Consider the following 24837-nt stretch of genomic DNA (forward strand, 5'->3'; position numbering starts at 1 on the left):
GTGAGCATTTATTATTATAAATGTCTCATCATAATTAGAACTTTGATTTTTTTTTTCCCACAATAAATTACAATCAATAATGTTTTAAATCTTCTAAATCTATCTGTATTGTCAGAATTGCTAATTTTGCTATTTTCTTTTCACCGTTTGTTCAATGAGAGTGTCAATAAACATGAATAAATTTGAAGACATGATTAAATGTGGCTACTGTGTGCAGTTCAGTGATACTAATCACGCTTCTGCCACCTGAAACCCTAATAAATTACATTTGCATTTGTAAACAGTGGAAAGGTTCACGGCTGTTTATGCATGATATGTGTGAGTTCATGTGGAAACTGCAACTCTGTGGGGTGTGTCTGCTGTAGTTAACATTGGCCTACTGTCTATATTTAGCTTGAAACCCTCCGAGTTCCCCTGTGTGACCCTCACTTAGAGCTGCAGGCATTCCCATATCTGAGCACAGGGACGGTGCTGCCTGAAACAGAGAAACGCGGACAGACGGGGTGGAGGGAGGGAGGGGGGCGTCTGCTGCATTCACAGTGCAGGTTCTTTTTCAGCCACAAGTACGAGAATAAGTGCGATTTAAAAGTGAATCTAGTTTAAGTTAGGACCCGAACAATGAGAGCAGGGACCGCTCTCTGAGGTGTAGCCATGGAGGAAGGCGAGCTGGTGATCAGGCTCCCCGGGCGATCCGACTCCCCACTGGGCAGCAGGGGTTCTGGTGGGTTAGGCGAGACCCTGGTGCTGAGGCACAAAGAAGTTCACCACTTCTTCTTTGTCCCCTTCAGGGAGCAGCCCATCTACAGCACGAGGGCCCACGTCTTCCAGATCGACCCCAACACCAAGAAGAACTGGCTGCCCGCGAGCAAGCACGCCGTCACTGTGTCCTACTTCTACGACAGCACGCGCAATGTCTACCGGATCATCAGCCTGGACGGAACCAAGGTGGGCCGACGCCTCGCAGCATTACCTGATACTGTTAGTGCGTCTCGGTTGATGTCCAGTGTAAATAACTCTGTTAATAAGTGCTGCAGTAAACACTAACGCAGAGACACTTCATAAACGCGCTCAGGTTTGCAGGACGTTCCAGGGCCAGAGGGCTCATGATTCATTTTGTCTGTCTCTTTGTCTGAACTCGAAAGTCTCGAGTAGATCATGATTAGAGGATCTGAGAGCGAGGAACTCGGTGCGGCTGGGTTTTATTTAGGTAGCAGGGTTTACTAGAAGCAGACAAGAAAGAGAGTGAAGAAACGGGCAGGTAGCCAGGTGGACAACATGATCCAGAAATGTGATTGTGGCGATCAGAAAGGGCCCAAATGCAACATTTCAGAAAGCAGGTGAACTTTTTATAAAAAAAGACAGCACTTTTTTTAAATATGTTTTTTTTTTTTGTGGGTTAACGCAAACAAATTCTCATCATTTCTGTTGACACATTATTTTCTGAAGTGCTTCTTTTGTTTGTTTGCTTTTTTTTTAAATGCTGCATTGAATTATCTTGTGTTTCCTCCTCTGTTTCTGCTTCTGCTGATTTTATTGCCACTGATTTTTGTAGATATGTTTTGGGACTCAAGCTTAACTATCATCTCATATTGGTGAGAAAATACTGGACCTCTAAGTTGTGTGAAAAACACCTTGGCTTGCTGCTATCCGTTTCAAATTCATTTCTCGACGCCAACAGGAACGCCAGCTATTGCATAATCTTGCCAATACGGCAGCCAATTCTTGTCTTTATTAGTAATGTTCTGTAAAGGTGGCATAATTTACCAGGAATTAGAAGTAAACCACATTTCTGAGTAAAGCTGCATTACGTTTCTGTTTTTGGTTGAACTAAAACTGGCTTTGGTTTAACGCATTTTGCTTCTCCTGAAGAAGGAGATCGTTGCACATCAGTCTGGATTTTTCCTGTTTCAGTTTTTACCATTGAAATGATTAAACCCGTTTGAGTCTCCACAAGAATTTGCTTGCTCAATGCATAAATAAAGGGTTATGAAGAAGTGGCTGGCAGAGATTGTTGTCACCTTTATCGTTATCACAATAGTTTCACAAAATACTTTATGTCCATATTTCCTGTAGCAGAAAGTAACACTGTAAATGCAAATAATCAGCTTGTAAAATGACAGAAAACTATTTAAATTTGCTATTAAAAATCTGGTAAATTGGAAAAAAAGAAATTAGTTACAAGTTTTAATCTGAAACAGCTGACTAGTTTTATTTTCTAAAATTACACCGTTGTTCAGAAATCTTATTGCCATCCTACTGGATGACCGATGATCTTCTAACAGGGACATCTGTGATCTTTACATTTCAAGAGGAAATTGTCAGGGGGAAAAACCTATTTGACCTGTTTATTGGAAAAGCAGACTGTTTAACATCAATTTAACAAAAGTAAGAAATTGAACAGCAGTGAAAAAAAAATGTCCCAATTATTTGATGCTTTTTAACAAGACGTCATTTTTTAAAATTTAACTGTCTTAACAAAAAAAAAATTGGGTCAGTTTATTTTATGTTAATTTAATATTTCAGGTTATTTTTTGAGACCTATTTATTTAACTTTTTTAACAACAACAACAAAAAAGCATTCCCTGCTTTCCCATTTATCTTTTGTATCATATTGGACACATTAGGCTTTTTCTGTCATGCACATTCCATAATCAATTAGATGGATTTTTTTTCTTCCATATATTCAGCATTTTTATAAAGAATGTGTAAAAACTTTTTAGCAACACAATTTCTACCTACACCAGGTTTTAGAAGAAACTTTGTAAAGAGCTAGATGTCTGAGGAATACTTGTATCATAATAGGGTGTAACGCAGTACATTCTGCTCATTAAATTTGATGGGTTCTTTGTTTCTTTGCAGGCAATAATCAACAGCACCATCAGTCCGAACATGACGTTCACAAAGACGTCACAGAAGTTTGGTCAGTGGGCGGACAGTCGAGCGAACACCGTCTACGGACTGGGTTTCTCCACCGAGCATCATCTGGCCAAGGTGCCACTGCTAAAACAAACACGACAAGCCACGAGTAATCTGTTGCTTCTGAGCTTTGCTGCTGGATGGTTTTGATTATCTCTGCTGCCTGAGGGATTATTTTGTATCAATACACCTCACGTTCTCAAAGTGCTTTCACTACTTTGTGCTGCAGCTTCCCAGTAGGGGAAGTTTTCTGCATACATCTAAACTGGTAAAATAGTTATGCATCACCATCACTCAGCAGTAAGCTTAAGCTCATTAAAGGCATTTCCTGTGAACTCTGTCATATACTGGAAATGAAAGAAAAAATAGATGTTATTAGATCAGATGCTGTGTTCTACTCCAGTAGCTGTTTGCAGCGTCCTAAGGTGTTGCGTGCACTCTGAATACGTCGTCCCTATAGGATGAAGCATCATGGTGGTGGAAGGCAGAAGATGCTGTGGGAATGCTTTAAGTACGAGTAAAAGTCAGGAGAATTTTCTTGTTTTTAACAAAAAATAGAGCTCCTTCTTCAGTTTGACTGAATGGGACGTTAATTAGTGAAAAAAGCGATAAAATCTCATATTTATCGAGAAAAAGTGAGAGGAAACAAATCTGGGGAGAGCAGAAAGGTTTTCCACAATTCTCAGTAAAATTAAAGGAGACTCTGTAAAAGTTTTTAGGCAGTAATGAGTTTCTGTGTCTTTTTTTAATATAAATCCAGATTTGTTGCACCTGGAGGCTGAAACAGCTAATTCATGATGGGCCAACGTCAAAGTGGACTCTCCTGTCAAAAATGTCACATGGTTTTATGCAAGAGCTGTTTTTTATTGTTACATTTAACTGGTTGATTATGTAAAGCATATATTTACACAGGAAATGCGATTTGGAGGCAGTGCGCCACCAATTATCTTCCTGTGTGAAACACATAATGAAGGAGTATGTGTGAGAGTAGCTATCTAATAGAAATATGTATATTTTTTTTATTAATTAGCCTCAGTATTGGACAAAAAGTCTGAATGAAAACATTTTACATGTTGCGTTTTTGGCTTCTGTGTAAATAAGCACCAAATACAAATGTGGCAAATGGATTAATGGTCCATAGGACAACTTTCTAACTGATGTGATGCTTTTGATGTTAAAGTTATTTTAAAATGGTCGATGTCCACTTATAGGTTCAAACTCCCAATCTGGATTTATACAGGAGTAATCTACTTCAGATATGTTTTTAGATGCTGTTAAATGCTGAAATATCATTTTTACCCTAGCTGGTTGTAGCTCTTGTTAGAAAATACACAGTTGTTAAATTATTAGCTGTAAAAGGAACCTTTTTCCAAAGGAAAGCTCTTAAATCTCGCTGTGACCTTGTGCAAATGTGATTTGCTCTCATGTTTTCTTTATTCTCTGTTATATTAGGGTGGAGGGAAAAAAATCAATTTAAAGTCCTATTATAAGCTCCGTTCATCACATCAAAGAATAATAGACAAATAAAAATAACTTTAAAAAGATTTGACCTTGGCCAGACTCTGACAAAAGTGGAGGATTGGAGTAAAAGAAAAAAAAAAGTTCCCAGGAATTGGTCAGTAGACAGTCTGGACGCCAATTAGGAAGGATTTCCTCTGAATCAAAGTTTTAGGAAAGAGCTTTAGTTCTCAGGTGTCTGTTGTGAGGACAACTCTGAAGCACTTAAACTGAGAACCGCTGCATTTAGATCACTGCAGCACAACTCTTATGTTACACCGAAGCAAAATGATATCAGGTTAGCTTTTGTAACTGGACTAATGGCCGACACAGGACCGGCTGAAGAGGAGTCTTAAATTTCCTCCTCAGCACTCAGCTTGCTGCTGTACTTACACTAAATTACTTGGCGGTAGCCGTGTGAGCTATGAACCTCACCCTTCTGGTAAACCAGAGATGTGTCTGTGAAACATGGTGCTGATATTTGCTTAAAGTCCCTGAGATGAGGTTGCCTTTCCACTTCGGATCGACTTGGACATGACAGGACTAAAACAACCAGAGATCAACATTATTCAACCTGTTTCAGGAGGCAGGGTTGCAGGAGTAATGCCTAGTTGTGGGTATTGGTCCAGCAGCTTTTCCTTATCCTTTAAATCTGCCCTATTAGATGCTGGCTTCTTCTCTTATGAACGACTGCGCTGAGCAGATTAAACCACAGTGTAGGATTTAGAGCCAATATTGACGGATGTCTTTCCTGTCCAGTTTGCAGAGAAGTTTGCAGAATACAAAGAAGCAGCGCGGCTTGCGAAGGAGAAGAGCCAGGAGAAGATGGAGATGGCCACGTCTCCCTCTCAGGTAAGTTCAGCGTTCCACACAATCACTCCAATCTGAAGGGTTAAATAAGAAAGGGCGATAAAATTCATTGTGCCCAGTAAGAGAAGTGTTCAGATTCCTCATTTATATAAAAATAATATTACTGCAAAATGCTTCCCACAGCTTCTATGTACAGTTTTGCTTCACAGTATTGAAGTCTTCCAAAATTTGATTTGATCATTTATCATTTCTGGAATAACATTAAAACTGAGCATGGAAATGCTGAAATTTCCTGTCTTTAATTGATCTTGATAAATCAATATCTGTTTTCATATTGATTCAAACTCACTCAATCAAATTCTCAGAGAGCTGCTCTTTCACCGCTTCTTTGGCCTCCAAATACTTTTGCTTTTGGACGCTAAACCTTAGAACTGGGTTTATCGTGAACTCTAAAGTTTTTTTTTCTTATCTGATTTAAGTTTGTCTAGCTGCCAAAAGGAGTGTAACTTGTAACTTGGCTTACAAGTTACACAGTGACTTGTAAGCCAGTCACTGTGTTGTTTCAAAACTCAATAAACCCCGACTAGATAGATATTTTGAATTGAAATGTCCGTAATGCATGGAAAGAAATGCAAGAAAATTGAGTCTGGAGATTATGAATATTTGAAATCTAAATACTGTAGGAACTGTGTAGCAGGTTACTACTATAACTGGTACAGTTTCAACATTATGCACATTATATTATTCTATTTTGCCTTATATATATATAAAACTCAAAAAATCAAAACATCTCACTGATTGTTATCAACTTTTGGTCTTTAGGGTAGCCTGACGGTTTCATGCCCAGATAGACTTCTCACTTGGAAAGCAAAATAAAATTTTGATGAAAAGATGACATTTCCAAATGTCAACTTGCAATTTCAAAATAATTAATTAATGAACAAGTAGTAGTAAATAATGAACTGTGTTACACTTAATCCATCTACTTAATTCATCATTTAGGTATTTGTCAGTCTCGAATCCTCTAATTTTACAAACGTGACGCATCGTCTCCTCTGCACAACCAACCTGCAGCTTAAAATGCAGAGCCGGGGATTGACTCTACATCAGAGAACACAGTTTGCTTTAGATACGGCATTAGTGTGTACAGAAAGTGCGGCAACAACACACTTCAAGGGACGCTCAGTCGTGTCTGTGAGAGAAAATGAACTTGTTTCAGCAGGAGGGAATCCCTGGAGAAATCTGGGTTTTAATCTAAAGAACATTACCCGGCTTCACATCCACATCTTTTCAATATGGAGGCAAGGTGGAAAGCCCCCGCGCCGTGCTGCAGTCTTTGCCTCTCGCGTGTCTCTTAATGAGGCGAGGAGGACAGCTTCGCGCTCACCGGGAGCCGGGGGCTGCATGTGCCGCACGACGGAGCAGCGCTGCAAGTCACAGACAGGCCGTAACTGTGAAGGCTGCAGCCTGGCTGATAGGAGCCTGCAGAGGTCTGCTTAAGCTTCTCCATCGCTGAGAGTCAGAGCTTCACCCACGGGCCAGCTGGCACTCAGATCATTCTCTTTCCTCCACTCCAACTCAACTTAAAGCCGGAGGAGAAACTTTTTCGCTTAAAAAAAAAAGACAAGGAAGAGAAGACACGGACCCAGAGCCCGGAGCTTAGGTCCCAGCGGGCCTAAGCTCCGGTGGAAATGCATCACAAACAAATACTTTATAAAGCGCTAATGAACGTGGAGCGCAGAATGTAAAACCAGCCACAATCGTCCTCTTATCTCTCTCTGCCTTCTTGGCCATCAGAGGCGTACGGGTCTGTGTCATTGTGCTGCATAACACCGGTCCAGAGTCCTGGCAGCTTTGTTTTATGTGAGTGCAGCAGCTAAATGATTTGTCTCTCGTATAATTCTGTTCTTGTATGGGATATAAAGATAAGAATTAATCTGTACTTCTATAATTTCCCTGCGCCAAAGCGAGCTAGTTTAATCGCCTGTGGGAATGTGGAATTGTTCACTAAGATGGACTAAATTTGTTGCGCCACAATTTTGAGAGACAGCAGGCGCAAATCGTGACACCGCACCTCGTACTGGCACTTCCGGTGGCAGGTCTGACACCTGCCACAAGTGCCACTGCGTTCGGCTGACTTCGGCTGACCTCGGCACCTCTTACTGGCACTTCCGCTGACACCTGCCACAAGTGCCACTGCCTTCGGGACTAGCTGCCAGAGTTGCCACTGCGTTCGGCTGACTTCGGCTGACCTCGGCACCTCGTACTGGCACTTCCGGTGGCAGGTCTGACACCTGCCACAAGTGCCACTGCGTTCGGGATTAGCTGCCAGTGCTGCCGCTGCGTTCGGCTGACTTCGGCTGACCTCGGCACCTCTTACTGGCACTTCCGCTGACACCTGCCACAAGTGCCACTGCTTTCGGGACTAGCTGCCAGAGTTGCCACTGTGTTCGGGTGACTTCGGCTGACTTCGGCTGACCTCGGCACCTCTTACTGGCACTTCCTCTGACACCTGCCATTAGTGTCACTGTTTTCGGGTCTAGCTGTCAGTGTTGCCACTGCGTTCGGCTGACTTCGGCTGACTTCGGCACCTTCCAAGGGTTGCCACGACCTCATACTGGCACCTCCCACGCCTCACGGACCCCTCTCGCCTATTTTTGCTCACGAGATTTAGGGCGGCCATCTTATAGCGTTCGACCGCTCCACTCAGCGTTATATGTTTAACAGGCACAATGACGTATTTGAACATTTAATCTTTCATAACACGCTGTTTTGTTACTGGAAACCTTATACATGCAGCCATATTTATAAACAGTTGTATTTTTAAAGTATTTTTAATTGTATTATACATACTTCAGCATATTTAAATATGCTTAGTGGGGAAAACAATAGAATAGAAATATAATATTCTTTGGTGACAGCTTCTGTGTCAGAATTAATATGAATGAATTTATAATTAATGAAAATAATGGTGGATCTGGCACAAAGTATTGCATTTCTTGTTAAGTATTCTGTTCCCTTAAAAAAAGCAAATATGCCCTGGTCTATTTTTTATACAGTCTCAAATTTCAGTTTCCAATAAACAGCCTCAGTGAAAACATGTTGACAGTTGCCATAAGCTGTCACTTGTGCCACGGGCTTCTGGGTAAGGTGCCACTTGTGCCACCTTACCACTGGGTAAGGTGACACAAGTAAGGTGGCCATGGGTGCCACAGGCTGCTAACCTCATTCTCTATCTGTTTCAGACAGAATGTAGCATATATGAATAACTTTAGATCAAACAAATAGAAATAAAATATATCTTAATTACAACATAATTCTCATACATATTTAAATATACAGCCGGTGTTCAGACTTAAACAGAGAAAGACAACTCCTGCGCTTTCAGATGGGACCTCTTCTGCAACAGGTGATAATAGCTACCAGTAGGTACCTACCACTACAACTGACACTCGGTTGCCATGGTATGTCAGTGCTGACAAGCTCCTGTCAGTTCCGGATTATAATTATTTTCATACAATGACCTTAATATAATGCTATTGATTATTAAACCGGGTAAGTTCACTAATATTGACTTATTAGTTAACATTTCTGACAGTGGCAACATGAGATATTGACAATTCCAGAGTGACATTATGTTCAGCCTGGTTCCATGACAGTGCACAGGATGTCATAAGTTATAGTGGCTGCCTGGTCTATTATCTAATAGACCAGGCAGCCACTATAACTTTCAGTGTTTTTTGTTAAGATAATGCATTTTTTAAAAAAAGAAACATGTTATCATAATTTTCCAAAAATGCCAGTTAATCATTTTTAAATAGTTATTACTTGTTTTTATTTATTACATTTAATCCCCGCTATTTTTCATTATTTGTCAAGTTTATTACAGATTTGTGTGGCATAAATGAAGGTTGCTTCTCTGTGTTTTTTTCTGGTTCGGTTCATTGTCTTCAAAGTTTTCTTATTCAAAGATGAGAGAATGACTAAAATCTGAGCTAAAAAATGCATTTCAACAGCATTTTCAAGGCAGCAGGAGGATTTTCACTTTCAAGTTAAAACAACTTCAATTTTTTTACACCAATATTGAATATTGATAAGTCAAAACACAAATTATTTACACCTCAAAAAATTTGACAATGTGTGAATCTTAAGCAGCATTAAGAACAAGAATGTTACATATTTTTGGAAATAAAAATTACTTTAGTTTATACTTAAGATGCAAATGATTTTTTCAAAGAAAATTGTGCTGTTTACATATTATTTTATTTGGCAGATATGTTTCAACATTTTTTCAAGTTTATGTCACAAAGTATATGCATAGTAATTGATTTGTCAATATTTATTAGCCATTGTATGTAAATACTTTAAACAGCAATTTGAAGTCTACTGTAAAATTCATGTTTAGTCAACGTGTGAATTTACTACATCAGGATCAAATAACTTATTATTCCTCCATGAGAAATTATGATCATTAAGCTTAAATTTATTTTTCAAACTTTATTAATTTCTACAATATACGTTATACAGAGTCTGATTATTATTACTATTATCCAGTTGCAACATTTGGCTTCCTGTTGCACTATGTCAGCCACTGTTCTGCGATATAAACATGGGCAAGGGTTGAATGTCATTTTGATTAAGTAAAAAGTCCTATTAACTATCAGTGATGTGTGATTAACCAGATGTGTCTTTGAACATAGTGACAGGTTCCACTGTAATAGTGACACTTTATAGTATATTCAATTGGCCATCTTGATTGAATTAAACTCAGTCAAAAATATTCAAAGTGTTAAATGGATAAATATACAATTACCATTGAATTTTTTTTTATAAACACGCATTATAAGTAACACGTTTTCAAAAAACTGTCATTGCCATCCCCCAAAACATCGGAAACAGTTGTGACAGCTCTGAAACATCCTGGACATCTAACAGCAGCTCTAGTGGAGGCGAGACTCAGCTGTTACAAAGGTGCCGAAACCAATGGCATCCCTGATACCTTCTGTGTATTTGATTAATTCAAAGACGGAAGGAGTCGGCTGGATTATTCAGATGAACTTTAGTGAATAAATAGGATGAACGAATCATACATGATATAATAAACGTGTAGGAATTCAGCTAACATAAGTATTTATGCGAAAAAAAAATTATTAAATTCTGTCTTCTTCGTCTGTGTTTAAGTTCTTCTTCTACTAGTAATAAAGCATCATGGGATATGTAGTCCATTTGCCTAAGTCAGTAGCAACACTGAGAGCTAGACCCGAAAACAGTGGCACTAATGGCAGGTGTCACCGGAAGTGCCAGTAAGAGGTGCCGAGGTCAGCCGAAGTCAGCCGAACGCAGTGGCAACTCTGGCAGCTAATCCCGAAAGCAGTGGCACTTGTGGCAGGTGTCACCGGAAGTGCCAGTAAGAGGTGCCGAGGTCAGCCGAAGTCAGCCGAACGCAGTGGCAACTCTGGCAGCTAGTCCCGAAAGCAGTGGCACTTGTGGCAGGTGTCAGCGGAAGTGCCAGTAAGAGGTGCCGAGGTCAGCCGAAGTCAGCCGAACGCAGTGGCACTTGTGGCAGGTGTCAGACCTGCCACCGGAAGTGCCAGTACGAGGTGCGGTGTCACGATTTGCGCTCGGCCCTGCTGACAATTTTCTACGAGCTTAGAGGACCTTCAGCTCCCTGACCGTCGGACAGCTCTGCCTTTCTACATCTTTGTCAGCAGGTTAATTTGCTGTTTCCAGTTCAGAATAAGAATCCATCAAGGGCAAAAAGTTTTTTTTTTTCTTTTAAGATACAAGTGAAGTGAGGTGCAGTTTATTTTGTCAGTAAGATTGAAACGTTTAAATTTCGGATTAATGCCTACAGTATTGACAGGTTTAATCATCCATGTTTTGTTTTGTTTTTTCCCAAAAGTGGGTTGATTGAACTGCATACAAATTCAGTTAATATGAAAAAAAAAAAAACAGAATTAGTGCACAAGGTTGAATTAATTGTAGATTTATACACAGACTCAAATATATATTTCAGTTTGGTAAAATGTAAACTGCGTTTGGGTCGATGTGTTTGATTCTGGCTCTTAATTTGAGATGAAGGTGAAAATTTTTGAATTTTTTTGCAGCTAAATAGAGCCCATATTATGATGCTGCCACCACTTGTTTTGACATGTAGTGGTGTTATCTGGTCTAAAACTCCTCCAAAGACACCTTTTTGCCAACCAAATATCTCAACTTTTGCATAATCTGACCATAACAGAATGTTGTTGTTTTTATTTTCTAGACAGCATTTGTGCTGCTGTCCAGGTGGAAAGACTCAGCTTTGGAGCTGATGCTTCTTTTTTGCTCAGCACCTTTTCAGTCTATGTTCAGCCGACTTTCCTGTGGATGAACACACTGCTGTTCTTGTAGCTCTTAGTGTGATAGCTGTGAGCTTTGTACGATCATTAGTTGTTCTTATTCTAACCTAGGACAGTTTGTGTCAGGTGGCTGAGAAATAGGCAATTATGCCAAAACAAACAAACAAACAAACAAAAAAAAAACTAATAAACATCTAATACTAGTTTAGGATTGGATAGAGGAGCCAAATATCAGGCTGTTGGACTGACATTTTAATCCTATTCAAAATGTTTGAACATGTGAAAAACTTTATTCTGTGCCTGGAAACCAAGAACTTTAAAGAGCTCAACCTGCTCTACCAAGAACTGCAACCAAAGAAAAAAAAAAACTCACCAAATTATACCAGAAGCTTGTTGATGGCTAAAAATATTGCACATATTTTCTCTGCAACTTGCTGAAAGATATTTTGCCTAATAATAGAGAGGCTGTGGGTGTGCAGTTCTATGAGGCTTGTTGATCAGATTAATAGTAACTTCTGAAAATATCATTATCACTGACCTCACGTTTCAGTATTAATATTTCTGCATTAAAAGTTGTTTTACTTGCTTGATTATTACTTAGCTGTAAGAGGTAAATAATCATATTTGAATAAAAGTTTGTGTGTAATCTGTGTAATTGTGTGTATGAGTTTGACTCATAAGAGAAAATTTACCACAGACTTCGATTTGTCCACTTAATTCTTATTCGATTTCTTGTTAATTAGATATGAAATGAGCCCTTAAGTAAATGACTGATTTTCTTGTGAAGGCAGGCTGCAGCTCAAACAGGATGAAGTTGAAGCCATGCAGTATAATCACGGCTTGCTTCCCATATTAGATAATAACGCTGTGAACGTCCTCCCACCCGCAGGAGTCTCCGGCCGGTGAGCTCGCCTCCCCCCTCACCCCCGTGACTCCCCCCATGGAAAACATCAACGGCACGGACGAGATCTGCGACACGACTCCCAACTCGGACAGCCGTCCGGAGCCGGCGCAGAACGCTCTGGCTTTTGCACACAGGTATATCCCGCTGTAGTGCCCGTCGGCAAAAAAGATTAGCACCTGGGTCACTTTTATTACTTCACCCGAGCAATGATGGCTGTGAGTTTTTTTGTCTGCTTGTCCGTCGTCTGCGGTGCAGACGTGAACAGTCCTTCTCTGTCGCTCTCCTGTGTGTCTGAGTTCACCTCTATATCCGTTCCATGTGAGCACAGAAGAGCGAACTCCCTGTATTCACCGCTGCTTTCTCGTGTTTTTTCCTCTTTAGGGAGCAGCTTAAGACTTGTCGGGTCTGCTCTTTCTGATAGTCCCGACTGCTGCGACACCGTGACTTCTCTAAACACACACACACACACACACACACACACACACACACACACACACACACACACACACACACACACACACACACACACACACACACACACAAATGAAAAAAAAGGGGAAAAAATCATCACAACAGTTTAGATGTAATGTTTTTCTAAAATAAGAGCCTGGGGCCTGGGTGGGTGCTGTTTTCCAATACATCATGATGCACTGAATATTTATTACTCAACGTAAGAATAAAACACTGAAACTCCTGTAAGGAGGGATGCAATGAAATGGGTGCATAAGACGTTTTTCTTTTTACTGGAATTATAGCATTTACATACTGTTCAATTGTTCCAACCAGCAAGCAATGTAACTTAGATTGTTTCTCAGGACTGATGAACCGTTATCCACTTTTTCTTTTTTTTTCTTTTTTTGTCTAATCTGAGCATGCTCTGTGAGGAACCTCACACACACACGTCCATCTACAGAGCCTTGCTAATATACATACAAGCTCTTGGATTGGTTTCATATTTTGTCACGTTTCAATCACAAAATTCAAAGCTTTGTAATGCAGTTGTTTGTTGCAACAAAGTATTTTATTAATGTAGAAGGACTTTTTTTTTCTTACAAATAAAACTCTAAAAAGTGTGGTGTGCATTTGTATTCAAACTATCTGGGTCAATAATTTGTGTAACCACCATTTGTGTTTTTTGGGGTGTATCTGGGACATGTAGAGGTTAATATTTGTGCCCGTTCTTGTCCTCCAAATTTGACTTAATCCCGAATGTTGACATGTCGTTACAAACCAAGAACTTCTTCCATTAATCAAGTTTTTATTGGAGAAAAAAAAAAAAAACTTGTGTTGGTCCATCACTTTTGGTAATTGTGATCGTAACGTGACAAACCGTGTGGGAAAGTTTCAACGGGGGTGCGAACGCGCTCACGTTTATGTGTATGGGTACTGCAGTGCAATAACATGAATGCAAATTCAAATCTCTTGTCTGAGTAGGTGTTGCTGCGACACCTATGCATGCACAATTACCGCTGTACACATTCCTCAGAGTCTTGTGAGCAAACTGCAAACTAAAATGTGATTCCAAACCTTTCCTGATGGGCATCTGTCTCTGTAAGACGTCGCTCGGGCTCACTGTGGTGCAAAATGGCTCCGAAAGGTGCGGCTGCGGGGTTCGTCGCCAAAAATGTGTCGAAGAAGTGTTTATGTAAGACTTATGTAACACGATGTGGGTAGTGGGAGGCATGGAGAGAGCAAGACAGACACACAGATTGTGTGTGTCAGAGAGGAACGTGATTTGTATAAAGTCTGTAAATGAGTCACCGATACCTAAATGTCCAGGATCAGCGCACAGTGCATCGCTGAAGTAAATAAAGTGGAGAGAGAGAGAGAGAAACAGAGAGAGAGAGAGAGAGAGAAGTTTGAGTTGTTTAAAAGGGTAAAGTCTTATTTTGTCGTGAAATGTACACCACAGGCTTTTTCCTTTTTTGAAATATCTGTAACTTTGTGCCACTTCTATTGTTGTCTGTAGCTGAGATTCATTTTAATTAAAGATGTCACTTCCTGACTTAAAATATGGTTGTTCTGGTGTTTGAGTGAAGAAGCTTAGTGTGTTTTTGAACACAGCTCTGGTCAAAAGTTTGCATACACTCACTACTGGCATGAATGTCATTCACTTTAGGTCCCAAATGATACATTTGAACAGTTCCCTCTTTTGGGGTTGGAGTGACTTTTTTAACAAGAACTTGAGGGAAAAGTTTGGGTTTGCATGTGGATTTCCTTTAAACCACACAGGGTCGAAATTGTACTTACAGATTCAAATGTGTAAATAAATTTTCTCTGACATCAGGTTACATGTTCTTCAGTGCGTTGTAGGGAAACGACACGCGTTATTTCACCCTAATCAAACTTCAGGCGTAACTTTTGGCTGGATATTTGAGCACCCTTTTAAGCAGAATTACCAGATTTGATCTAAATTGTTTAGTTTTCTTGAGTGGGTCAAAGGTTCTTGCCCACTTTGCGTACAGCTGAGGTTGGGGGCTTTCTAGAAAGCCTTAATGTATTATGTTTCATCCAATTTAATACCAACTTTGTTGTGTTTTTGAGGTTATCGGTTTGTGTCAACCATCTGTTTATTTTATATAAAACTTGAAGAATTTGGTTGCCATCCTACTTCCTTATCCTTATTCCATCTATTTTGTGGAATGGCCAGTGTCACTGACAACTAATAAAACCCCCAGCATGACTCTGCCACCACTATGCTCCACAGCTGATACAGTGTTCGTATAGTTTGAAAGTCTAAACTTTACTCAGAGATGTTTGAGGTCAAACGTCTCTCAATGTGTGGCTCATTTGACCGTGATGTTTTTCTCCATAAGAGAGATGGTCTTTAAAAATGAAAGTGGCAAATTTAAGTTAGTATAAAAGCATCATTTTGGCCTTTTTTTCACAGTTTGTAGCCCCTCAGGCCACGTTAAAATGAAACTTCCTTTGCTGTCCGTGATCAGTTTGTTTGCCGTGTTTGTTCCTGGGTTTTTCCTGAACATTTCAAACTCCTGGAAGTTTGGGTTAGATGGTTGAAACTTAATGACAATTAGGTGCTCCTAGAGAGCAATGATCCCAAACAATCATCAAACTTGGTCTTAAAATTGATAAATTAGGATTTAAGGAGCTATTGAAATGACGCAAAACTCTATTGAAGTCTGAGGCAATGAACTTTATCTCTACAAAGACAAGTGGTAAAATATATATATATACAGAATTACAGGAGAAGTTTTTTCATGTCAACAAAAAGCACCTGATGTTCCTGCAGATCACTTCACAATATGTAGACAAGTATTGATGAACGTGTACGTATATATTTGAACCTGATCGTATATTCCTGAGACCTTGTGGGGATTAAAGAAAGCTCAAGTATAATTTCAGAACTGCGCCCCAAAATTCATGTCCAGGGGTTTGTTTTGTCATCATTTTGCTGCTAAGAAGAAACACTTTGAATGCTTATCAAAATCCAAATATTACTGCATTAAAGCCCACAGTGAGGCTTTGCAAACTCCTGACCATAACTGTAGGAAAACATCAACATCCAGAGATTATCAGACAGATTTCTGGGTATCGTTGAAGTACCTTACCATTACGTGAAGCTGCACAGATCAGTGCAGCGAAAGAGAGAGAGAGAGAGAGAGAGATGTGGAGAGGACACCCACTGCCTGCTGCAGCCTTGCTGGTGTTTCTATTAATGCTGCGTGCGTGGGAGACGGGGTCGACTCTGCAAGTGTGCATGTAACAAGCGAACCTCACTCACACTTTCGCAGATATGCAGCAATAGAGGACGTGAGAATCATAAAGCTTTTGCTGCTTTTATTTCTCTGACTCACATCTTCCTTCATGCACACAAGAAGGTTCATCACGTGTATTTCTACTTGTTAAAACGTACGCTGAATGAATTTTGAGTGTGTGTCCCTTTGTATGCAGAGCCAAAACCCTCAAAAAATGCAGGTGCTTGCAGCGCTACTTTTGTATAAATAAATAAATAAATAAATAAATAAATAAATAAATAAATCATTTCCAGACCTCCGGAGGCAGTCTTGGCACATCTGGAGTTGGATGTGCGCTCGTCTCTGCGGGACGCAGCGCAGCGCTCTGTGTGGGCAGGTGTATGTGGGAGCAGAGAACAGATGAGGAGAGAAGTGGATGAAAGACGAGTTTCTTAAATCGGGGATGTGGGTGCGTTTGGCAGATCCTTCGCCGGAGTGGTTCTGAATGGTTTTTATTGATGTTATTGGACCTTTTCGGTTTGGACTTCCTGGGTTGCACGTGAATGGTCCTCTGGTGTTGGAGGATGTAGGCGTCAGGCTGTGGGTTTCGGTGAAAGGAGATCGCTGCGACGTCTCCACCGTTCCTCCTCTGATGCCATGGCAACTGCTGTGCCTCGATGTTTTATTTATTTATTTGAATTGCTGTGTGAGGAGGGAGAACCTACCTGAATACCAACAGTGATCAGGACACCCAGGAGGGCTGCGGAAAAAAAAAACCTGTGTGCGTGTCACACGTTTACACTTTGCTCTTTAGTCTTTTTATTCAGAATGAATAAACTTTTAAAGATGTTTTTTTTAATGCAGTAAAACACAAAGCAAAGAGTTAAGAGTTTATTTACAGCTGATGGAATACCGGTAATATGTACAAGTAGCAACAATTACATTCAGAAATGAGAAAAAGTTTAAAGCACAACTTTTTTGGACGTGTTAAATTTCTGTTCTTCTGAGAAAAATCACACAATTTGGTCCTGAAATTTTTTCAAAAAAATTTCCATGAAATATTTTTGCTTTGTATACAAATGTACAAAATCAGTTAAAAACACACACACACACACACACACACACACACACACACACACACACACACACGCACGTAATCATGTGATCTTGTTTAGCAACACAGAAAATTACACAGAAAACTGCCTAGTAGCACAGATTTTTTTTTTTTTTTTTTTTTTTTGCAATGAAAAATCATCTTCCATCAGTAGTTCAACAACATAGCAGCTTCTAACTTACCCACCATGTGTCTCTGCCTCTGTCCTCAGCCAAAAATGGTTTCAGACGACCCCCACCCCCTCCAACCTTTACAGCCTCTAAAAAAGCGTCTCGGCGTCTTGTCCTTTTGTCTCTGTCTCCCTCCGCTGATGTCCCTGCGCTCCCTCCGTCTGTCTCCATCCTCACATCTTGACGTCTCGCCCGCTCTCTGCCTCTCCGAGCTGCTGTGTGAGGTTTATACATTGGCGGGAGCGGTGACAGCGCCGCTCCGTCCGTGTGCGTGAGCGTGTGTGTATGTGTGTGTGTGTGTGTGTGTGTGTGTGTGTGTGTGTGTGTGTGAGCGTACGGCTGAGTGTCAGTTTTGCATGTGCATGTGTAGGATGAGGTGTCGTCTCCCTCGTATGCGTCACACATGCAGACACGCTTGCGGAGCGGGGTGGATGTTGCGTAAGGACTGAAGGCGAGCTGTAGGAGTTCAGTGGGAATTATATCAGGGTTTTCTCCGTCTTTCACACCTCACAGAGTGGGTGTTGTGGCTCAGCAGAGGGATGCTGCAGTGTGAGAGGATATACAGTGTGTGTATGTGTGTGCTTGTGTTAGAGAAAAGATGGAGTGAAACTGAGAATATAGCCGCCTCCATCTGTCCGGGAGTCTCTTTTTTTATATACAAGTCAGCATACGAGTCTCTGAAAAGTTCAAGTTTTGCAAATTCTGGCAAGATCAGATATTTACTGAGTTGCATTTTTAATGAGTGAATTTCAAATTCTGCATCTTTTACAGTGACTTTGGGAGAAACTGGAGCTTTCCTTTCAATGAGTTAAATGTCTTTTTGCTTTGAGGGTCAAAATCTTCAATCTTCTAAAAGCGGTGTTTTAAAGAAATTAACAAAGCTACATAATTTTTTATATAAATGGAAAATGAAAATCATTGGGAATCTGAAATATAAAAAGGAAGCTGGCAGTTTGCCCTGTAAAAAAAGGCATAATATTTCCTAAATGTTTCGGGTTGTTTGTTTCCTGTTTCCTTGACTTAAAGTTTTTTTTGTCTCTACTCAGCAGAAAACATAGGAGCAGACACAGACATGTGTTTCTTTAAACATTGCTGTATTTCATTAATGAATGGGATGGAGTCATTGTTTCAGTAAAAGTCACTGCATCTTTCAGTCCTCTTTACTGAAATCAAAATGACAGCAAAAATTATGGCCCATAAAAGACCAATGCTATGTGTTGTGCCAAATATTTATCATTTTAAGATTTTGTCAGTGAAAATTCCTACATTGCAGATTAGAAACAGTATCTACTCTGAACCGTAGACACCCGTACTAAACAACTTCATTCCATTCTTGAATTCCGCTTGAAGGCCACACAAAATCATTGTGAGGGCCACAAATGGCCCATGTACCGTACTTTGGACACCTTTTCCTTATTCAGCAATATGTTTCTCTGAAATATTATCATAAATAATTATAATAATTTACCTGTTGTGTGTTTTTCCTCTTACTGTGATAACAACAGAGACAAAAGGAAAGTTTTGCTGAAGTTTATTCCTTCTTGGACATCGTTTATTTGTAATAAATAGTTATTCCTCACCAAGTTTGATTTCTACTAAGTAAAAGAACTCAAAACAGATGCCATTTTTTTTCTAAAATTGTATGTTTTATGTAAGCGTATTTGAAGTTTAAGCTGCTTTGGAATATTCTTTAATGCATCTTTCTGTGGTTTGTCTTATTTAACTTTTGGTTGTTTCTTCCTTTGAGCCTAGATTTTTTTAAAATTACAACATTAAACTGATTTGACTGTTCAAGTGTGAATTATCATACTCTACTTCCTACTTAGACATAATGCAACTATTCACAGATAACAACTTCATTATCAGCTGTTATTTAAATAATGTTACACATTATGTTCCTCTAATCCCAGCTCGCTTTATTACTATAATACAATAAGCGTTAACATGCAGTTAAACTCTGCTAAGCTGTATTGGTCCATTCAACTAAGAATATTGCCTGACTTTGTCTCAGTAAATGTATTCAGTGTCTCGTTTATCACACAATCTGTATGTCTGCAAAAAATCTGGGATTATAATCAACCCATGAGATTCACAGCCAAAGAATCTGAAAAGTGACCAAAAAAAGAGACATTTGACTCATTTACTGGTGATAGCTACTGTAAAAGACTGCGTGCTAGCTTGCACTAATTCCGGATGTCTCGTCAATTGAATCTTCCTCGGTCAGAAGGAATAGGCATGCAGCTCAGAATTTTTCTATTGATGGATTTTAATGCCACCGAACCACAGAAGTACAGGAAAGAAGCGATGACTTACTGGTATAGATGAAAGTCAAACTACTAGAAAAAAAACGAACAGATGCACCATGGGTAACGAACAGATGCACTATGGGTATTGTAGTGCTAAAACGAACAGGTGGACTTTTAACAGCCGCCCCTGTATTTGCAAACAAATACACTCATACAAAGTCCACTAGGTAGAAGAAGGGTCCAAATCTTCAGGCACTTCCGGGAGCTCCACCAGTTTGGTTACCGGGCGAATGTAGATGCTGTCCTTGACCTTCACCTCAGCAGCTCGAACAACGCCATCCGTCCCAGGGAAAACCTTGGTGATGGTCCCGACGGGCCACAGTCCTCGGGGAAGGTTGGAATCAACAATCATCACAATTTGTCCCACAGCAGTATTATCAGTAGATTTCCTCCATTTCTGTCGTAACTGAAGTCCTGGAAGGTAGTCCTGGATGAAGCGTTTCCAAAAATGGTCACTGACGACCTGACTGTGTTGCCATCTTCTCTTGGACAGGGCATCATGAGGACCATACACTGCTTGTGGTAATCCTGCATCCCGCCGCCCCATTAACAGAAGGTTTGGTGTAATGGGGTCCAGGTCAGCCACGTCAGAGGAGGCATAACCGAGAGGTTTAGAGTTAAGGATGCCTTCAACCTCTATGAGAGCTGTTAGAAGTACTTCCTCTGCCACAATTTGGTCTTTCAGGACAACTTGTAAAGCTGATTTGACTGACCTGATTTCCCTCTCCCAGGCTCCCCCAAAGTGAGGAGCATGCGGCGGGTTGAAGTTAAAATTGATGGTCTGTTTGGCCAACTGTTGCTGCAACACTGGGGCCATGTTTTCAAAGACACTCTGCAGTTCTTTATGGCCTCCCCTGAAATTGGTGCCTCTGTCAGACCACAACTCGTATGGCTTTCCCCGGCGAGCAATAAACCTGCGTAATGACATCAGGAAAGAGTCAGTGTCGAGGCTAGGGAGGAGATCCAAGTGAACACATCGAGTGGTCAGACATTTGTAGATGATCCCCCAGCGTTTCTCTCTTCGACGTCCAATCTTAACTAGGTACGGTCCAAAACAGTCTACGCCTGTAGACCAGAATGGGGGTTTGTAGAGTCTCAAACGAGCTGAGGGAAGGTCAGCCATCTTTGGTGTGGAAGGTGAGGCGCGCCATCTCCTACAGTCTACGCACTGGTACTGGTGTTTCTTAATGGCCTGTCGACCTCTGAGGATCCAATAGGTGCGTCGTATCTCTGCATAGAGTCTCTCTGCACCTGGGTGAAGCAGTTGAGCGTCGTAGTGCTTTATGATGAGACGAGTCAGAGGATGATCAGGAGCTAACACAACTGGATGGATGCTGTCAGGGTATACATCTATAGCTTGGCGCAGGCGGCCTCCAACTCTGATCAGTCCACTGAGGCTGTCATACTCAGGGGAAAGAGCACTAAGGCGACTGCTGGGGCGCACAGTGTCACCTGCTTGGAGGGCTTGGACCTCTTCTGGGAAGCTGTCCTTCTGTGCAGAGCGAAGCAACTGAGTCTCTGCTTCTTGACGCTCGGCAGCAGTGAATGAGGTGGCAGCCGCCCCATGCAGGGATTGGTGGGTGGCCAGAACCAGGTCCTCTAACGATGTGCTCTGTGTAGGATCTGGCAGACTTTGAGATATAGATGTGAAGCTACAGAAAGCGGTCTTTCTGAGTTCTTCATTACCACAATCTGGGAACTCTGTCGGGGGTTTCGGCCAGGTGTTAGGAGCCTGTGTGAGGAAGTGGGGGCCCTGTGACCAGCGGCTGGAGATGGTAAGCTCTAACAGCGATTTCCCTCTTGTGATGTCATCAGCTGGATTTTCATCAGAGTTCACATACCCCCACTGCTCTGAGGAGGTCAACTCCTGTATTTCACAAATCCGAGTCCCAACAAAAACTTTGTACCTGCAGGAGCTGGACTGGATCCACTGTAGCACTGTAGTAGAATCCGTCCACAGATAGACAGAGTGCAGGGGTAATGAGAGTTCAGTTTGGAGCACTTTGGCTAGTTGGGCTCCTGTCAACGCAGCACACAGCTCCAGTCGGGGAATCGACACCTGTTTGCGGGGTGCAACCCTTGAGCGTGCCATGATGAAAGAAGTGGAGATGTGCGTCTGTTGCTCTGTGACTCTCAGATAGGCAACAGCTCCATAGGATTTCTCAGAGGCGTCACAGAAGATGTGAACCTCGTTTGAGGTACCACTGATGCTGTGAGGACTGTAGCAGCGAGGGATGATGATGTGTTGGAGATTAGACAGGTCTTCTTCCCATTCGAGCCACCACTGAAGCAGACTTCCTTCTATGGGCTCGTCCCATCCTCTCTCTTTAATCCACAGGGCCTGTACAATGAGCTTTGCTCTTGTGGTGTAAGGGCAGATATAACCCAGTGGGTCATACTGACTGGCTAGCACCTTATAAATATTGCGCAACGTGACAGTCGTGTAAGACACTGGGCGATGCTTGTATCCCAGGACATCAGTTGGGCAGTGCCAGCTGAGACCCAATGTTGACTCCTGTGGATCAAGGCTTTTGAAGTTCAACCACAGTTCACAGCTTTCTGACCTGGCTATGCTGGGCAGATGGGCAACCACCTCAGGTAGGTTGCTGGCCCACTGTCTTATCTCAAATCCACCTTGGAAGAGTAACTCCCTCATCCTGTCAATGAGCAACTTGGCCTCCTGTGGGTCAGAAAGGGACTGCAGGCAGTTGTCCACATAAAAGGCTGTATGGACAGATTTATAGATGTCCTCATGAGTGTCTTGGTGCTCCTTCACATGTCTCTGAAGGGCAAATGTAGCACAACAAGGGCTACACGTTGTTCCAAAAGGTAAGACTCTCCACTCATATACATCTGGGAGCCTCTCTGTTTCACCATCTCTCCACAGGAACCGTAGCAGAGGACAGTCTTCAGGGAGCAGGCGGATCTGGTGAAACATGGCCTTTATGTCTCCGCTCACTGCCACAGGATACTGACGGAAGCGGAGGAGTACACCCAGTAGTGTAGGCCCCAGTGGAGGGCCTGGCAGGAGGTAGTTATTGAGGACGGTGCCCTGGAACTCATATGAGCAATTGAAGACCACCCGAGCCTTGTTGTTATGATGTACCATATGGTGTGGCACGTACCAAGATTCAGTAGAACTGTGAATCTCTTCTGGGGTAAGCTTCACCACGTAACCAGAATCAACCAACTTCTTAATCTCCTGGTTGTATGTGAGTGCCAGGTCCGGATGTTTAATCAGCTTCCGCTCTGTGGACCTCAGCAGGCCTTTAACGACTTCTGGAGGGACGTGCATCTGAGGGAAGTCCTTCTTCCTCAGCAGGGGGGTGGCATATCTCTCCACACCATCCACTGGAATCCTGATGGTCTTAGCCTCTAACATGGCTATGGCTTCTCTGTCCTCCTTCGAGCGTGTGACCTCTTTCTCAGGTCTATGTATGGGAGCGTCCAGTTGCCACAGACGTTGAACATCCTGATGCAAAGCCTCAGCAGGAGAAAGGCATGATATATTCAGGCAGTGCATCTCTCCCTGCTGTGTAGGCATACTACTGCTTGGACCTTGGATGGCCCACCCCAGCTTAGTGCAAACAGCGACAGGTCCACGGGCTGGGCCACGCCTGACTGGACAGACGGGAGTTATGAGGTGAGCATTGTCTGAACCGATTAACACTAGAGGCTGTATATGGTTGAATCCCTCTAGCTGCACTTGCTGTAAGTGGTGATACTTCTCCTTTAAGAGCTCCACTGGACACGACTGTTCAGCTAGGCTGAGCTGTTGAGCAGTAAAGGCTGGAAAAATCAGCAGGTGGAGCTGCATGATGCTGGTTGTAGTTCTGCTGTGCTGCTGCTCCCTGTGGTGGCTGATACAGAGGTGTAGCAGAGCCTGCAGAGAGGTTATATGATGGTGCAGAGTGTACGTGGTTGGTGCTGCTTGGTAGCTGCAGATGTTGGTATCTCTGACTGTGTAGAGACTCAGCCTGATGCGGTTCGAGCTTCCCAAGCTGCATGGATTGTGATACTTGAATGTCAGGTTGTAGAGCAGGCTGTATCACATGTCTCACTCTAGGAGGTGGAGCTGGTAATGATGCTGGCTGGATTCCTGGATAAACCAGAGGACCTCTCGGCTGTGGAACAGGTGAAGGTACAGACTGACCTACTGGCTGGAAGGCCGTGTTCATCCAAGGCTGGGACACAGGTGGTGGATGGAACATAGTCTGAGGTGCTGCAAGTACATCTGGTTGTGGAACTGGCTGATTACTGGAGTCTGAAGACAGTGGAGCTGGCCATAGTGCTGTCTGTAACGTGGGGCTTGCCTTTAGAGATGATAAGGATGCAGCAGGTTCTACTGGTCTTAGTAGGTTCACAGGTGTTCTGTTATCCTGCCTTGTTGGTGCCATGGTGTTCGACTGATCCCTGGTGTGACTGATGTGTATACCCACACTTCGAGGCTGTGGTAGGAACGCAGGAAGGGATTCTGCTCTATCACGTTGCTGAGTGTGACCGTGTGGCAGGAGAGGGCTGCATGACTTACATGTTCGCTCCAGTTGCTCCACGCGCTTGGTTAATGCACCACTGGTCTCCTTCATGGTGACTTGCATCTCATTCATCGTTTCTAAAACTCTGCTCCATACTGCCTCCATCTTGTCCCATCTTTGCTTCTTATCCTTATCGGGTTCGTCTGAGCCGCTGCTTGTTGATGACTCTGACTCCTCTGGATCAGGTAGGTCATGCTCATATTCCGCCAGATGTCCCGGAAGCTTCCTGCTCCTGCGTGGACGGGGACTATGCTTGTGACTTTCCTCTTGAGAAGTGTTGTCTTGTAAAGTCGCCATGTTGTTGATTCAACCAACGAGCTCCGGCTCGAAGGACCACTTGTAAAAGACTGCGTGCTAGCTTGCACTAATTCCGGATGTCTCGTCAATTGAATCTTCCTCGGTCAGAAGGAATAGGCATGCAGCTCAGAATTTTTCTATTGATGGATTTTAATGCCACCGAACCACAGAAGTACAGGAAAGAAGCGATGACTTACTGGTATAGATGAAAGTCGAACTACTAGAAAAAAAACGAACAGATGCACCATGGGT

The 24837-nt window shown here is 42.1% G+C and overlaps 1 protein-coding gene across 1 annotated transcript in view; it reads left to right on the top strand.

The window, feature by feature from the left end:
• Positions 1 to 472: 472 nt before the first annotated feature.
• Positions 473 to 24837, top strand: part of homer1b (homer scaffold protein 1b) — a 30209-nt gene continuing 5844 nt past the window's right edge. The window contains exons 1-4 of the mRNA XM_014992866.2: positions 473 to 945; positions 2860 to 2991; positions 5173 to 5265; positions 12454 to 12602. Coding sequence (XP_014848352.1) covers positions 652 to 945; positions 2860 to 2991; positions 5173 to 5265; positions 12454 to 12602 — 668 coding nt within the window. The 5' untranslated portion in view covers positions 473 to 651. The remainder of the gene's footprint in view (positions 946 to 2859; positions 2992 to 5172; positions 5266 to 12453; positions 12603 to 24837) is intronic.

Source organism: Poecilia mexicana, unplaced genomic scaffold, assembly GCF_051168715.1.
Source record: "Poecilia mexicana isolate PSO_F unplaced genomic scaffold, ASM5116871v1 scaffold_9, whole genome shotgun sequence".
Lineage (NCBI taxonomy): Eukaryota > Metazoa > Chordata > Actinopteri > Cyprinodontiformes > Poeciliidae > Poecilia > Poecilia mexicana.